General features: G+C 38.4%; 1 protein-coding gene across 3 annotated transcripts in view; it reads left to right on the top strand.

Moving 5' to 3' along the window:
• Positions 1 to 17,090, top strand: part of RHOBTB1 (Rho related BTB domain containing 1) — a 54,688-nt gene that overhangs the window by 30,336 nt on the left and 7,262 nt on the right. For 2 of the 3 annotated variants that reach the window (XM_055811717.1, XM_055811709.1), the window contains 4 exons: positions 6,551 to 6,661; positions 12,458 to 12,643; positions 14,220 to 15,187; positions 15,601 to 15,719. In XM_055811717.1, coding sequence (XP_055667692.1) covers positions 6,551 to 6,661; positions 12,458 to 12,643; positions 14,220 to 15,187; positions 15,601 to 15,719 — 1,384 coding nt within the window. The remainder of the gene's footprint in view (positions 1 to 6,550; positions 6,662 to 12,457; positions 12,644 to 14,219; positions 15,188 to 15,600; positions 15,720 to 17,090) is intronic. The other variant, XM_055811721.1, reaches the window with a different exon arrangement.

The following is a 17,090-nucleotide window of genomic DNA, read 5'->3' as shown; positions in this document are numbered from 1 at the left end:
CTAGTGAATCAGTTAACCCCAGAAATTCTAAAAAAACCAAACCAAAACAGAAAGAAACAAAAAAAAATCAATGTAATCTAGATTTTTCCAGCATGTATAATATGACTTCAGCATAGTTTCAACAGGGACTGAAGCCAGTTATAGTCTTTCTGTTTTGTTTAATGATAATTAGATCTGGCTTTGTGGCAGCACGGGCAGCAGAACAGCTGAGTAACAGGCTTTTGAATACACATATAATGAGAACAGATTACCTGTGTTGGGCAAATACTGAACTGAAGATGGATTTTGGACAGATATTTTCATAACTGACATTTGAGCAAGGTCTCATTCCTTGCACATTTTTCACCTTCTTGAACTTTTTCACATCCTTTTGATACCTGTTTCAGTCACTGCAGATGATCAAACTTCCATAGACAGATATTTTTTCCAGCTGGAAACACCCTTTGGAGAGTGTCTTCTCCAGGTTTGGATTCCATGTTGCCAAAATGTACTGTCACACTGTTTTCTTTCTGTCTGTGCTACCTGATGAAACAAGTTATTTCAAAGGATGACAGTCTTTTCTATTCTCTACCCTTTAGAACTGCTGAAGAGGGATTCCATTGATTGAATCCAGCACTTAAATTTTCACACTGTAAAACTCCGTATGGCTGTTTGTACAAACCCCAGTTTGTACACAGCACTGTATTAGCTGTGTTTTCAGAGTTGTGAATTACCCAGAATTTTGTTTTGGGAGCTAAAGTAGCTACACATCTGGGCTACACAACCTGTACCATTTGTAAATAAACTTTGTGAGTGAGGGAAGTTACATTGCCCTTAGTATGTGGTGCTACTTGAGTATGTGAATAGATACTGTTTTGGCAGGATACTACTTTGATAAATATGGCTGTAAACTTAACATTTCCACTAACTGTTCCTCTTTGATGTGTCCTTCTGATATTCTGCAACAGATACTGTGTCACTGAGAAGATTACTAGAGATTAAGAGAACAAAATCAGGCATGTTCTGAACTCTGATCCCACATTTACTGACAGGACTGGAGAGGGGAGAAGCAAGATACTTAGATTCTAATCCTGCAAACGCCAAGGAGGACGTGAATAACTTGAGATCTTGTGGGATTATGCATATAAACACAGTGATTCATTTGTGATGTTAGCAGAACTGAACCTGTGTAGAATCGGGTTTGCTGTACCCTGATTAACTTTAAAATGAGGTTCTGGAAACCTACCATTCTGTCAGTGTTTTTTCTGCCAGTCTGTTAATGCAGAAAATAACTGGAAAATCTAAAGAAACTCTTTTATAAATAGAATTCCAGTTGTAAAATTTCCTGATTGTGAGCACTGATGAGGTACTTCATTGTTTTGCAAGGTACTAATGTTTCATTTAAAACTATTTGGTATTTCATCTATTTTAGCATTTAAAAAAGAGATTGGAAATCTATGAACTATGAATGTTCACATTTATAGCAAATCATTTTAAATAACCTCTGTACTTTAAACTACAGTCTACTCATAGCTGAGTCAAATCTTGCAGTACAGTAAAAGGCATATTTTATGCCAAACTGCTCAAGGCTACACCTACAAGTGCCCCATGTTTCTGATTGTTGAAGGATCATATAATAATATAACCCTTTGGCTCCCTTCAGAATTTTTTATGCATATGCCCCTTGTGCAGGGGAAGGCTTATTTCAGCTAAACACTCAGCCAGTACCTCTAATTGTCTGAAATGTGGTGTAACAAGAACCAGTAGGTCATTAATTCACCTGTTGCTCATTGGAAAAGATTGTTCCATACAGTTTTAGAAAAGTTGCATAAATAGATTATACTATGGATGACAGGGTGAACGATTAATAGGACTTGCAGCAAAGATCAATCCTTTTTTATTTTTCACAGACAGAAGTGTGAAAGGAGAATGACAAAAGGAATGTGTTTTCCACTATTTTTCTGTGACGCAGAGAAACATATTTGAATGCTACTGAAGGTGGAATAGTTAATGTTTCTACTGCCATCCTTTAAAATGGGAGTATGGAGAGTGAGATGCAGCTTGTGTTCTACTGTGTGGTGTTTAGTTTAATAATCACAGTCCTCCAGGAGCTTTGAGAACAGTTCCTGACAGCTTAAGGGAGAGAGGGGGATGTGGCTGGAAGGACCTGTGGAAATATTTGCTATAGTTTTATAGCATGACATGTTTTTCTTTCCTTAAACTAGAGTGTGTGCTTCAATTTTGGAAGTATCATGTTCAGTTCAGCTTAGGCATTATGTGATGCCAAGCAGGCATTTGTTGATATTGTCCCATGAGGTTTCATTTGATGCAAAATCCCTCCAAAATATTGCAAAATGACAATCTCTTTGCTATGATTAGCGTATCGATTTCCAGCTCCTAGTAACCTCTTTGTATAATAACAATCTAGTCTCAGTGCTATTGCATTTTCGAAGCCTGCAAATAAGGTGGGAACTTCATAGAAAGCTCAAGTGGTTATTATGTACCAGTTTCCCTGGGAGGTACAAAATTGCATGTGTAAAGACAGGAAAACATCTTAATTTACATTTCAGCTTGTCAGGATTCGTTATCCTCTATCCTCCTGTCCAATCTGGTTTTGAATGAGAATGTCAACATATCATTGCGTTCAAACTAATTCTAAAAGCAAGATGGGAAAAAGACTGGCCTGCACTTTTTTTTTCCTTTTGCATCCTTTTCTTTTTTATTTTTTTCAAGTAAACATGTTTGACCACAATTTGATTAATATCCTACGTATCCTGATTTTTTTATACATGCAGCTCTGCTATGTGTAAACATGAGCACCAATCTGCAAAGAGTTAATTCAGTCCCAGTGAAATATTTATTCTCAGTACCATGGATGTGGTTTGTCAGCTAATTCAACCAGGATGATTTATTTACTTGCAACTTAAATATGAGCTGTAGACCAAACAAAATCTGTTCATACAGCATGGGCAAAACCCAGCTTTTTCCTTGTGCCTTACAAATGTGAATGAGCTTGCTGTGAGACTGCTGGCAGAGCCTCTTAAAATACGCTTAGAGTGTTTCCTCTGCTGTGAATGGATTTCATAAGCCTTGTGGGTGTTGTATGTACACAGACGAACACATGCATTTGTCTTTTTCTGTGTGATTACAATTCCCTTAACCAGTTACTTCAGTGTAATTGAATCCATAGAAATATAGCTTCCAAACACTGCTGGAGAGGGTCCGTGAGGATAGGGGTTTGTCACTGGTGTTTAAAGACTTCCACCAATCTCTTTAGGGTTGTTTTGTTTTCTGTTTCTTTTTTCTTAAAGGGCAACATTGATGATATTTCTATAAAAACAAAACCCAAGCAGATTTCATGTAAAATGGTATTTGCATTCAGCTTGTTCAGTGAGATTAGGGTGAGGTGGGTGTCTTTGCAGAGTTGCTTGGTTTGCCTTTGGTTTGATCTGTGCCCTCTGTCACTCACATCCCACGCCTAAGCCGGGAATGGGCCAGCAGCTCCTCTTCTGCAGAGATGTCCAAGGTTTCAAAAGTGTTCTGAATGAAAGCCCACATTTTCCCCTGCACTCTTGCTATCCTTGTTTTTATGTTGAGGTAATTCTCCACCTTCCATGTGTCTTACCAAGCCGTTTACTGGCATGGTTTGGAGAGGAATCATCAGAGATGTGTCTTCACAGCAGTAGCACTTACCACAGTGACACAAGACAGTCTTTTGCTTTGTTTGCAAAAGGTCAGCTGATGCAGAATCAAGTTGTTTTCAGATGTAACTTTAGCTTCTTCCTTTTGCTGTGTTTTGATGCCACAAAAAGTGATATGCAGTATCTTCAAATCATCCTCAAATACCAAAATTTGCAAGCCTCCTCATCTATTTTACAGTGGTTTATAAGCTATTCAGGTTCCTCATCAAGCAAACCTGAAGAACTCCTGGAAAAACATGGGGTTTTATGTTTGATTTTTTTCTCTTTTGAGTTTGATTCAGGTTGGACCCAAGAAAGATCAGAATAAGCAAAGAGGTTCACAGAGAGATAACTTTGAGAAATTCTATTCTGATATGATGTGTATGCACTAGTTTTTTTCCTCTTTTGTTATCTACGTTAACATTTGAGGCTTTTTCCACTCACTGGGTGGGAAGGTGTATGCTTCATATACTTAAACCAGTGAAATTAATCTACAGATCTGCTACTTTTTTTCTCTGCATCCACCATGGTTACGTGTTTTGAGTAGAAAGAGGTTGCTCTGGAATTGCTGTTAGGAATCCTTCCTTCTTTAAAAAGGTGTGTGCCAGCTGGTTGCTGTTGGCGTCTGAGGCTCAACTTGACGTACATGTAATCTAGCTATAATAGACACCTGTAGTGCTTTAAGCCTTCCTTGACTGGAGTGAAAAAGTGTGTATCAAACGTTATTTGTGGTATTACATGATTTTCCATTTTTCCTTTCTGTTCTAAGTCAGTGGCTGAGCGGCTGAGTTGAAGGAGGGTATTTGTGCTCTATCCTAAAACGCTTGCAAGGCAGCATCAAAAGGTTTTGGAAATGCTAAATCGGGGAAGTGACTTTCCATCAAAACCTCAATCTTAGTGAATTATTTCTTTGTGAAGAGGTGCTAAATGGATTTCTTGATCTGTTTTCTACTCCAGGGGTCTCAGGATCTCAGTCTGGATCTCCTTATACATATGCCAGAATATAGAAACCACTCTGCACAGCCAGATATAACTGTTTTAAACTGAGTTCTTATCGATATCTTTGTGACTTCAACTTGCCAGTTAAAATTTCTTGACAGTTTTTTTAAATAAAAAAGAGGAGGAGTCTGGTTTTGATGGTAGGCCGAAGAAAGTAAAAAACATTCAAAGTCCATATTTTCTCCCCAAAGAAAGAGATACATCTATCATATGTTAATGTTCAGTTTTCATGTCTTCTGTGACTTCAGAAGTTGCTCTTGTACTAGATGCAAGCCAAACCCTATCATTCTTTCATCTTCTCTGGATTTTTACCTCCCTCTTTTTCTTGCCCCTGCTTTCCTATCTGTGTTCATCAGTACCTATAAGGAAACACACTTTTACTGAATGTTGGGACCTAGCTTTGGATCTTCCTTTTTCTTTTATTTTTTCCTTTCCAACCTTACATCCCTCCTCTACCTTGAAATATTTTTTTTCTTCTGAGTGTTGCTTCAAGTGATGCTTTAACTAAGTTTCTTTTTACTTCTTTTAAGTTCAATATGTTTTTCTGATTGAACATTGATTCCTGGTTTTTTTTCAGAGGATGGGACCGAGAGTAAAGAAACAGTTCATTTCTTCTTTCATTTAGTCTTCTGCAGTGTCTTTGATGGAAGTTAGTTCTCTGTAGAAAGATAGCACGGAGTTCTCATCTGTAAGCTGCCTCCTTACAGTAACAGAAAATAAGCTCAAAAAGCCAACCTTTCCCTATGTTTCTGGTGCTTCCATTGTTTTGTGAATTTATTTCTCATTATTTTAGTTTCTGACTGCTGTCTGGAGACAGCAGTCAGCTGATATGTCTTACAAAAGCATTTTTAGCTATATTGTAATCAGTCCCTTTGTTTGATATTGTGAGTTTTGGTGTTTGCCCCAGGCTGATCTGATGTGTTCCAGCTAGCCCTGTACCTTTTCTTGCTCTATCATTTTCTTTCATCTTTCTCCGTTGGTTTGGTGTTCAGGCTTTATGTCTTACTTTTATAAACCCTGACTATGCATGTGATACACAAAATATTTCAGTATTTCAGCCTCAATTAAATATCTCTGGAATTCTATTTATCATAGAATTTTGTTCCTGCATTAGAAATACAGTAATTGCAATCTCTGCTCCAGGGAAGGGAAAATGGCATGTATTGGAATGTTCTGGTGGATGTGCATACTGCAAGCATACCTGATTACAAAGAGAGTTTTAATGAGTCTACAGGGAAAATTTTTCATATTTAAATGTTGAACCAGAATTATAGGTGAATTTACTTCTTATAGTCATCAATAAAATGATCCAAATTCCAAGACAGTATGACCAGTCCTTTAATTTAAAAATAAAATTGTTTTCCTCTTGTTACATTCTTCCCTGTGACTTTGCCGTTCTTTTTACCGTTATTGCTGGTCAGGCGTTTGTACATTAGGAGTAGCTCTTACACATTCCTGCAGTTTCCAATTACACAATGGAAAATTAGATATTTTAATTATTCTTTGTGATATCAAAACATTTTTTGTCATTCTCAGTTAATGCACCTGTTTTCCCATTAGTACCTTAAGGGAAATAGAAGAGATGTAAAAATACTTGACATTTAAGAATGATGTGTTTTTCATAAGGGGTGTATGGGAAAACACTTTCCACTTTTGAAGCACAGTCTTGAAATATGCAGTTTTCTTGAAGGTAGCTTCATCTTCTTTTTATTACTGTTTCCTACTATAAATGACGTTACAGAAATTGTAGAAATAGATCTGCATGTTACTCACCGCAAAATCTGAATGTATTTCAGGACATTTTGACAGTTTTGCACATTACACCAGTACTTAAGAAGCTTCACTGCTGTCGGTAACGTATAGAACTAATTGATTCTCCTGCTCACATCCAGGGCATTGCATGGTCTTGCCCTGCATTACGTGGATATCTTCAGTTCTTCACATGCCAGGCACCCCCAGCATTTTGGTTTACCTAGCCTCTCATCTTTTTTGAGTGTGTGCACGTAAGTCCTGTGTGTCCTCAGGTCATTTTGTTATGCTCACCAGTCACTTAATGGATTTCTTCTCATTTCATGTGATGGCTGCAACTGCATTTACTAAAAAATGAGCACTTAAAACATTATCAGCCTTGCTTATCTGCACAATTATTTTTTTCAGCTCAGTGAGATGCATGCATGAAGAATTCTGTATAACTGAGTGAATCTCTCTTTTCAAAATATATCTGGATTGACATGGAGATGTAGCAGGGTTTTGTTCAGCCATAAACGAGATTCTTAATTTAATTCTTAGATGGCTTTCTAGTGCCTGAAGCTACTGTGCTTGGAAACTTGGGAGCTGGTGTTTGCACTCAGGGTGATGCCCAACACAGTTTTTCCTTTCAGGTGGCTGAAGGACTATGCAGGTGGACACTACGAGAGATTGCTCTTGTCAAATTCCGATCTCAAGTGGGATAGGTTCAGCTGTGATGCAGGTCTCTGAGAAATCTTGGGAAAATTATCGGAAGTGTATAGGGAAAAAAAAAGAGGGCAGAATGAGTAAAAGCAAACCAACCTTTTATTGATAAATAAATGTCTAAGGATAAAGTGTCCTGGTAAAGTCAAGAGTGTCTAACAATTTGGATGAACCTCTACCAAATTTTTTGCTTTGTAAAATTCTAATAGACTCACTTGCTTCAACCTTGCGTCTCAGACAAGGCTGATATCTAAAAATAGGGGAAAATAAAGACTACAATACGAGAAATCCACTGAATGTTTTCTTTCCCTTCTGCCCAAGTCTGTTTTTAAAGTTTGATTTCAGTAAATACGTGCAGCAGACTTCTTGTCAACCAAGATATAATTTGTCTGTCCTTAAACTGATTCTGTCAGATTTAACTCTTGAGTCTTGTTTAAGCTCTCTAAAACAAAATGTGTACTTTTCACTTGTCCTCTAGAAAGATGAGAAGATAGCATGGCAATACTGTTCAGTCTTCCTTCTTTTCCTCTTTCACACTCCCTGCATTGATTTTCAGATCAGAGACATCTCCTCTTCACATTCTGTACTTCTCCCAGCTTTATTTCTTCCCCTTTCCAAAGCCACACATATTATTCTATGATTGTACGGCAAATGACATGACCAGCAATTCTTGCATGCAGCAGTTTTTCCCAGTAACTTGTAAATTGTAAACTAGGTAACGGTGTGTACGTTGCAGAAGGCAGTTGTTTATTTAATGGGACATAAACCCATGTTAGCATATCTGTGGCCAGCACTACAGTTTATAACTCTAGATTCAGGCTATGAAACTTTACACTTTTAAACACACCTGCCATGGATTATATGAGATATCATTTAATATTGCTGTTTCCTTGAAGTTCTTTCTAAAACAAGAGTATTAGTGACGATGGAAATTAGGTAGTGGTTTCTCATTGGGAGATGGATTGGCAATGTGGTGTGTAGGTACACCTGCCGTGCAGCTTGTTACACCTGCTCCGGAACACACACAGCATGTAAGCACCTGAGCCTGCAGAATCTCAGCCCCAGCCCATTGGAGTGTTCTGTTACACAAAACAGCTCTAGTGAGAAAACAAGAACTTCTCTGCTGCTTCTAACAGCTCCATCAGAAAAGCTTGTTAGGTAACTAATATGCTGCTTTTTCTCCCCTGCCTCACGAGTTTCTTATTGTAGTGTTTGTAGAGTAACTTCCAGATGGTTAACAGTGGTTACCAGTAGCTTGACTACTGCTGAAGCCTGAGGTTGATAATTCAAAGTTGTCTTGTCTTTGTCAGTGCTATACTGCTTGCTTTTTGGCAGTGACTTGGACTGCTCTCTGTACATCTGATATAATTCAAAACTCGCACACTAGGAGCTCCCAGGGTGGCAGCACACCATGTGCTGATTGCCGTCGGGGATCTGGTTGTCTGGAGGGTTTCTTTTAATTTTCTGAAGTCTATAAAGGGGCAGTTGCTTCCATCAGAAGTTCTTATCCAGGTTTGGGAAAATATGGCTGAGTGTGTTGAAGTAATACCTACGTTAGGTAGATGGGTTGCTTTTTGAAACGGTGGTAAGGTTCTTTCTTTGCCCACAGGAGCCTCTTATAGGAAGCCCAAGGTTATGCTTAGACCAAGCTGGGTTGTCTTCAGGTGTGTATGTTTTACATTAAGAATTACTTCTGTGACTCCAAGGGGAGCATCTGAAGTACTTTTATGCTGCTGTTATGCTTTAATGTGAGAGTCCAGTGCCGGAGTCTGGTCAGCCAGGAAGCAACAGACACGAGTGAGTGGTGGCTGATTTGCCTACAGCTGAGAGAACCTGTTCCCCTTTTCCACCTGCCAAATCCCACACATCTACATTGCGTCTGCCCCGTTTGGAGCCCCAGCGAGTAGAAAGAAACCTGTGATGATGCAGAATGTTTCACTGGTGGTCAATCGCACTCTAGAGCAATTCACACAGAAGTTATGAGTTTTGGTGATACTTCAGTATGTTTGTATGTTTCATATAATAAGAGCAGATGATTCACAATGTCTTCTGATAAACCTATGAAAAGCAGAATGTAAGAATCAGCTATGCATTTCCAGCACGTACCACTGATTCTACAAGACAATGTGTTGGATATCAAAGCAACCGTTTCTCTTTGTGATACTTACCTTTGTTTCTGGTGATACTTCAGTATCAAACATCAGCACATGCAGTAAGTGCAGGTACGTGCTTTTGCTGTATTTAAGAAAGGTGGATGCATACAGTGCCTTATCTATTGCCCGTCTCAGTTGGATGGTGCTCTAGGAAGAATATGCTGGAGAAGTTCTAAAGTACTTTTTGGCATTCAAGTCTGTGGAAATGTTTCCTGGATCATTCCTGAATTTTACTGGGAAATGGTTATTAAATTTCTCTTTGGAAAAAGCAGTTTGTATTTGTGAATATATTGCTGCAGAGAGAAAGAAGAAAGCAGAAGTAAACCTGATTCATTCTTTCTTGTTCTCCAAGTAACCAAACCACACAAAAATGGCAATAAATTACTTTTTTTAATCCTATCCTTTTATGTTCCCTGAGAATATTAAAATAGCATTGGTAAATTTTTAATGTTTGAAAAACATTAATGCATTATTTTAACCTTACAGGTTCTGGCTTTTATGAACAAATGTCAAACCAAACTTTATACTGAGGTGTTAGCAAGTTGTAAATGTGCCTTTGACATTAAAAGGGATTGTAGGTATTTTAATTAAAAGTTTCCAAAGAACAGTTTTCCCTAAATGTTCACAGTCCTATGTAGACAGTTAATCTTCCTTATATATTACTGTCTCCAGTTTGTACTAATAGTGCAAATCACGCTTATGAATTGAATGAAAACTTAATTTATTGTCGTAAGGTGGATGTATTTTGTGAGCTAGCAGACCCAGCTCCCAGCTGTGGTGCTGGTTCAGCATGTGAACTCTGTCACTATCCAGTGATTTCCCATCCATCCTGTTTATGGCACAGGGTCATTTATTTCTCCCTGTTCAGTACAGAACTCTCAAGATACTCATTTTATGGGGAAGTCCAGGGTTTACCACAGAATTAATAATATGCAAATCACAATTTTTTTACCTTTTTATTCTGTTTTTCACTTCATTCAGAAGGCGGTAAGCTGGAAATATCCTGTTAGCACAATGGTGTGTGTGCTGTAAAGAAACCAGCTTTCTCCAGCTCGGTTTTGTGGTAGCCCAGGGAAGGTCAGAGGTGGAGAGCTGCTCAAGAACCCCGTGCAGCTTTGTGGCAAAAACGTGAGACACCCTTGGCAAAGGCTGTAACACATGCAGGGCTGTGCTGCGGCCAGTCTGCTGGATAGCCTGGGCCTGTCCTGACCAAGGGAACGGAGCATCACGGGCCTTTCTCGGGAGCCCAGACCTGTGGCCAGCCCAGCAGCGGTCAGCAGCGGTGCTGCGGGGGAGCTGTTGTCATCTCCTGCCTGTGAGCTCCTGCCGGAGCTCTGTTGCCTTCTGGTTTTCTGAAAGATGTGATGTGTGTCTTGTGGTTAGTAGTCAGGAGGGTTGGATACTCGTGACTGCGATGACTTGGCTTAGGCATTACTTTCTGAAGGACACAAGGCAGTCTGTCTCTCTAAGACGCTTAGTTACAGTTAGGACCAGTCAGCCGACGCTTGCCACTCTGGCAGTCTGGATGATCTTGAATTAAACAACAATTGACCAGATTAGAATGTGTTTAATTTTAATTAATTATTTTAAATTTTTTAATTACTTAATTAATTTTAATTAATTATTTTATCTTGGTGGTGCATTGATCTCTCCTTTCTGGGATCTTAGCAAATGTCTGCTGGGGCCTCAGTTTTACTCTTACATGACCTTGAATAGAGCAAGTTTGAGATTAAAGGCTGTTTGCCTCAGTTATGAGGAAGACCAGTGTATTAGTGGCTTGCCACTTTGCTATTTACTAGATAACTTTTCAGTTTGAGGAGGCCTTGTTTCTAGAGATGACAGATGTGTTGCGGTTTATATAAGATACAAACTTGGAGCAGGAGCATTTATCTTGCATTAAATTTATGCTCACAGCAGTACCCATATTGTATGCAGCTATCTTTAGAAACAGTCTTGCTGGATATATCTGTACCCTCCGTGAAATGTAGGAAGCAGCAGTACTGAGGAGGTATTTCATTATTTAAAAGGTGAATGTTAAGGTTCACTGCTGCTGCTGCTCTATACATTACACAAACTGCAGACACAACACATTTGTGCTAAATTAAAGAATAATAGAAGTGAGATAGACATGGTATTGCTGAGCTTATGCTGCTGACAAATCTGTAGCAATAAGATGCTTCCTCAAAATATCCCTTTTCCTCAATTTTTCTTAAGAGTTTCAATTCAACTTTTTTTTCTTCTTTTCTTTTTTTTTCCCATGAGAGACCCAAAAGCTTGAAAACTGCTTTGTAACATCCCATCCCATTTTATAAATAATTAAGTTGCCCCAAGTTAGAAATGCCCTGAAACAAGTATTCAAGCATTTATCTGCCTTAGGCTACTAGCTCTGACAAGAGTTAGGCAGTGGTTTAGTGGATGAACTGTCAACCTTAATCCTCGTACTTACCATTTATAAAGCAAGTTTATTTAGTGAAGTACTTTTTGTTTTCTTAAAACCTTTAAAAGCCTGCAAATACTGTCATGCTTACTCTGATTTAAGCCACTGTCCTATTCTACACTTTGCTGACCTTCTTTTCATTGTAATGTTTATTTTTGCTTATATTGTAAAGTGGTCATTCTGCAGTAATTTGCCCTTCTGACGGGTTATTTATTAAAGATGTTAGAGAATTGCTGTGCAAAGTGCATTGCAAAGGAGACCACTTCAGTATCTAAAATGGTGCAGCAAAGGTATTTTTCCATGACATGTTCAGAAGTGATCTGTGTCTGCCTGCATGGCTGTTCTTAAGTTTTGCATAATTCCTTCATAATTCCTAAGCATCAAATGATCTTTGAGTTGCAATTTAGGTATCCAGTCAGCAGAATTATTTCTTGAGCAATGACAGCCTGTGAATAACTACTGCAAAAGTAGAGAATGGCAATCCGTACCTCTCTTAGTGCTCTGTTCATACGTGCAGGGATCCTCAGCATAGACGGGCAGTGCTTCCTAGGTATGTGGCTTTGTGCTCCCATGCTTTTGTGGTGAGATATGTAGCTTCTATCAAACCTCTGCACAAATAGTATGTATTCTGACATCTAGGTGTCAGCACATTTTTTGAAGCGTAGAGTGAAGTAGCTTTAAGCTGGAGTGATGAATATAGGTGAAGCTGCAGCATGTTTGTTGGGTTTTAATTGCATGTTTTCCTGTTGCCTTTCTAGGTCTGATGTAGTTGTTCTGTGCTTTTCAATTGCTAATCCTAATTCCCTGAATCATGTGAAAACGATGTGGTACCAAGAAATCAAGCACTTCTGTCCTCGCACACCTGTCATCCTGGTGGGCTGCCAACTAGATCTCCGCTATGCAGATCTTGAGGCTGTTAACAGAGCCAGACGGCCTTTGGCAAGGTAAAGTTTAAACAAAACAAAATCACCTAAACTTGTTTGAGTGCCTGAGCACTGTGATAATATAGAGATAATAAGGATTACTGGAGGTTTTTGTATGTCTCTCTCCATCTGAACATGTGGATCATGTCCTACCCTGTCACCTACTGTCAGGTACTGTTTTAAATGGAGAGATTCTACTCCAGTTTTCTGCTTTCAAGATTTCGGGGGTTTGGGGTTTTTTTGTAAATGTAATCCTAAATTATGGCAGAAAATAAAGTGGTTTCAAGTTAAAGTATTTAAGGTTCTGAGATTAAAAGAGAGTTTGGGATCATTCTGGAGAAGCTTTGTTTTTCCCAGATTCAAAAGGCAAGTATTCACATGTTTGTGGGCAAAGCAGTCCCACAATTACCTGCTAATTTCTTCCTTTTATGTGAGTTACAATGAGACCAGATTCACAGAAATAATATCCATGATCGTGTAATTAAAGACTGTATTGTAACAAATTTCCATAAAGGGATTGAATTAATATTTCATGGGCTCTTAGAAAACTTTGCATTGCATTGCATTTAGATTCTTGACTCGGCAGTATAATTTCTGTAGGTTTGTTTGTTTATTAAACATTTGTTCATTGTGAGGGTGGGGTGAGCTTTTTGGTTGACTCTTTAGGAGGAAATATTTTTTCAAAACTCAAGATTCTTCTTCTTCCCTAATCCTCCTTTCTGATTTCACCATTAATGAAGTTTGAATCAGTACTCTGCGTGTCTAGCACAGAGACCTGAACTGATTATTAACTGGTGACTAAAGCAAGCTGTTGTCTGGAGTGTGTTACGTCTGTGCCAGCTTGTGTCTGCCCAGTATGGCATGCTCAGAGAACACAGTGTTGGGTCATGTCTTCTGGTGGGATGATTTTTTGTTGGGAAGATGGATCCAAGCCCAGGCTTTTTGCTGTTTTGTTTACCCTACATCATGTGCTAGAGCTGCTCTGAAAATTCGTGAGTTCCCACATAATGCTTCTACAGCCAAAACAGGCCTATCTCTTAAAGTGTGTGTGCAGTTACACTATTGTCGTAGGCTACTGGGATTTTCCTTTAAAAGCATAATAAGCTTAATAAATATTTCTCATTTCATATTTAGCTGTATTTGTGGGGTTTCCATGTCATGAGGATTCCCATTTGAGTTTAAGTGATGGAGACAAAGAGAGACATTGACAGAATATCTGTGTAGAAAGGGATGTTAGGAGGTTTTTTAAATAATGAAAGTTCTTGAACATCCTGTCATCTTTTTTTACTGTAAAATTCCCATTAAGAGAGAGAAGGCTTGCTCCATTTTGTGCAAATGATTTCTACGTATTTTTAGTAACATTGCAAAGACGCCACCAAACTTAAACAAAATTACAAGTGTTTGCTATTCTAAAACTCTCTGGAGTCATGGTTGTAGATTTCCAAAGGGCTTTGTGGGCTTAATTTTATATTTTGTTTCATTTGAATGATAATTACTCAGAATTGGTGCCGAGACGTTTTGTAAAATTCCATGCTTTCTGGAGTAACTTTGTGATGATTGCTCTGTGTGAGAAGGTTTATTTTTTGTTTAACTCTAGGCCTATAAAGAGAGGAGACATTTTGCCACCAGAAAGAGGCAGAGAGGTTGCCAAGGAACTTGGGATACCATACTATGAAACTAGTGTATTTGACCAGTTTGGGATTAAAGATGTGTTTGACAATGCAATTAGAGCTGCCCTGATCTCAAGAAGACACCTGCAGTTCTGGAAATCTCATTTGAAGAAGGTCCAAAAACCATTGCTTCAGGCTCCATTCCTACCTCCAAAAGCCCCTCCTCCGGTTATCAAAATTCCTGAGTGTCCTGTACCGAGCATGAATGAAGCTGGATATTTATTGGACAGCCCACTGTGTGCAGATGTTATGTTTGTTCTGCAGGAGCAGGACTACATTTTTGCTCACAAGATTTACCTAGCTACCTCCTCTTCAAAGTTTTATGACCTTTTCTTAATGGAATGTGAGGAAAGTCCAGACTTGGATGAAACACAGTGTAATAAAGAAAATACAAATAAGGATGTTCTGACAAGTCACCTTGAGACAAATGGTGACAGTGATGAGACATCCTTGAACTCTGCTGATGTTAAAATCCCCCCACCAGAAAGTACGGACTCTTTAAACACGCTAGAACCTGAATCTGGTGAAACAAATTCTGCAGCAAGAACTCTGTCATCCTGGGGTAAGGGGTTTGTTAGTGTGCATAAGGAAATGCAAGTGAATCCTGTCTCAAATAGGATGTGTCCTGTAACTGTGGTAAAAATGGATTCATCTGTGCAGGCCGGACCTTTTAAAACTGTTTTGCAGTTTTTATACACAGGGCAACTGGATGAAAATGAAAAAGATCTCACAAGACTGGCTCAGATTGCTGAAATCTTGGAAGTATTTGATTTGCGAATGATGGTGGAGAATATTATGAATAAAGAAGCCTTCATGAATCAAGAGATTACTAAAGCATTTCATGTCAGAAAAGCTAATCGGATAAAAGAGTGCCTTTGCAAAGGGACATTTTCTGGTAAGTAAATACATGCTGTAATGGGAAAAGCACTAATTCTTTTCTCATTCATGTTACTGTTGCTTCACAGACTTCAAAAACTGACATCTTACATTGTTCTTAAAGGAGGGGTGAGGCCAGAATTATAGTGTTCCTCAGGCAGACTGTTCCAACCTGGGACTCTGCAGTTTAATTTCTCAAAATGTACACACAAGCTTTTGAATAAGTGACCCCATTTTCCAAAGTGTTGAATGTCCAATCTCCCTCTTTTAAGTGAGGCTTTCTATTTAACTATATAAAATGCTAGCCTTATCTTCCAGGGGGTGGGTCATGGGAAGTGAAAGAATAGTTGGTTAATAGTGAATATACATTCCTGAGACAGTTTCAATTCAGTGCAGACTTGCAGCATGCCTGTTTCTTTGTTACCATGGCAGATGTGACATTTAAATTGGATGACGGAACCATAAATGCCCACAAGCCACTGCTGATCTGTAGCTGTGAATGGATGTCTGCTATGTTTGGAGGATCGTTTATTGAAAGCTTGAACAGTGAGGTATTTGCCCAGTTTTGTCCATTTGGGTTATAATTTCTGATGGATTTAGGGTGATGGAAGCATCATTCTATATCTACTTGAAAGGTTGCAATAATCCCTGGAACGATTCTTTATTCTTCCTGTGCAGACCTGGGATGCTTTTCTTCTTAAGGCATTACATTAGGATGTCTAGGAGGATAACATATCTTCTGCAAGGCATGAGACTTCCTCCAATGCAGGAACGTGTGTTTAAACCTGAAATCCTTTAAAACATTAAATATGAAGGGGAAAAATTACGAACCTGTGAATTACTTTAAAATAAGTTTTAAAGTTGTGTGAATACATATTCATAGGTTCTCTAGTGCATCATCTTGTCCTCTTAAGTAAAGCAGGTATGAAGTACAGTGTAAAAGATCTCTGCTTTGAATTAAGATTTTGCAGCAGAAGCCTTGTATTTCCAGGTGGTCTGTTTTTCAAATTCTAAACACTCTGCTATTATTTTTTTCTTGTGTTTTACCTGTACCCAGGGTTTGATTTTTGTTTTGATTTTCTTGTTCCTTTCCATACTTACAGGTCTTGCTCATATGAAGATTTCAAGTTTTTTGTGTTTAATATTCTGAAGGTTGTGTTCTACTTAGATTTTTCTTGCTTCTTCTAATACAGCTGTAAACATAATTCCTTTCCCAGAGGCGTGCTTAACAAGTGGTTCATTAAAAATACATAGTTTGACTCTAGTAAGCAACATTTGGCAATGAAGAACATACATTTTTTTTCTACCAGCCTATTTTTAATGATTGACTTAACAATCTTAGCTCATCTTTCCAATTTAAAATATTTAGCTTCCATTTTGTAGATTTTAAAGCATTCAGTAATGCTTTTGGAAGTTTTAGAATATACGTAGATATGAATCGAATGGTCTCCTTTGATTGGTGTACAAAAATTAAAAACATCTACTTTTTACTTGTTACTTTTTCTATATTTGGGGAAAAATCACTGAATTTACTGTTCTCTGTGCTAACAAAAATATATTAATAAAGAATGAGTTTCATGATTAGTTCCTCTTAATTGGAGAGCTGAGCTGTTTCCCAAGTGCTATGCATAAGAGGTTCATGCTTTAGCGCTAACAGATCTGGGTTTGAATTCCACCCATCCAGGCAGAGCTGAAAGAAAAGTTCCCAAGCCCCCGACGGCTAACCACCAGCTGCGTGACGATTAATTCCCTTCTAGCAGGAAGTACATGCTGACTGCTTCCAAGCAATCAGATTAAGTTGCGTGTACATTTAATTCCTTATCGTAATTTTGTTATTATTTTTCTGCTCTGCCATTTTTTTACTGTAAGTTCTTCAGAGTACCACAGTGCATTCTTCATTGCCAGCATCTCTTTTTGAGTTA

This window comes from Falco peregrinus, chromosome 1, assembly GCF_023634155.1.
Source record: "Falco peregrinus isolate bFalPer1 chromosome 1, bFalPer1.pri, whole genome shotgun sequence".
NCBI classification, from domain to species: Eukaryota; Metazoa; Chordata; class Aves; order Falconiformes; family Falconidae; genus Falco; species Falco peregrinus.
This window is presented reverse-complemented; position numbering and strand designations above follow the sequence as displayed.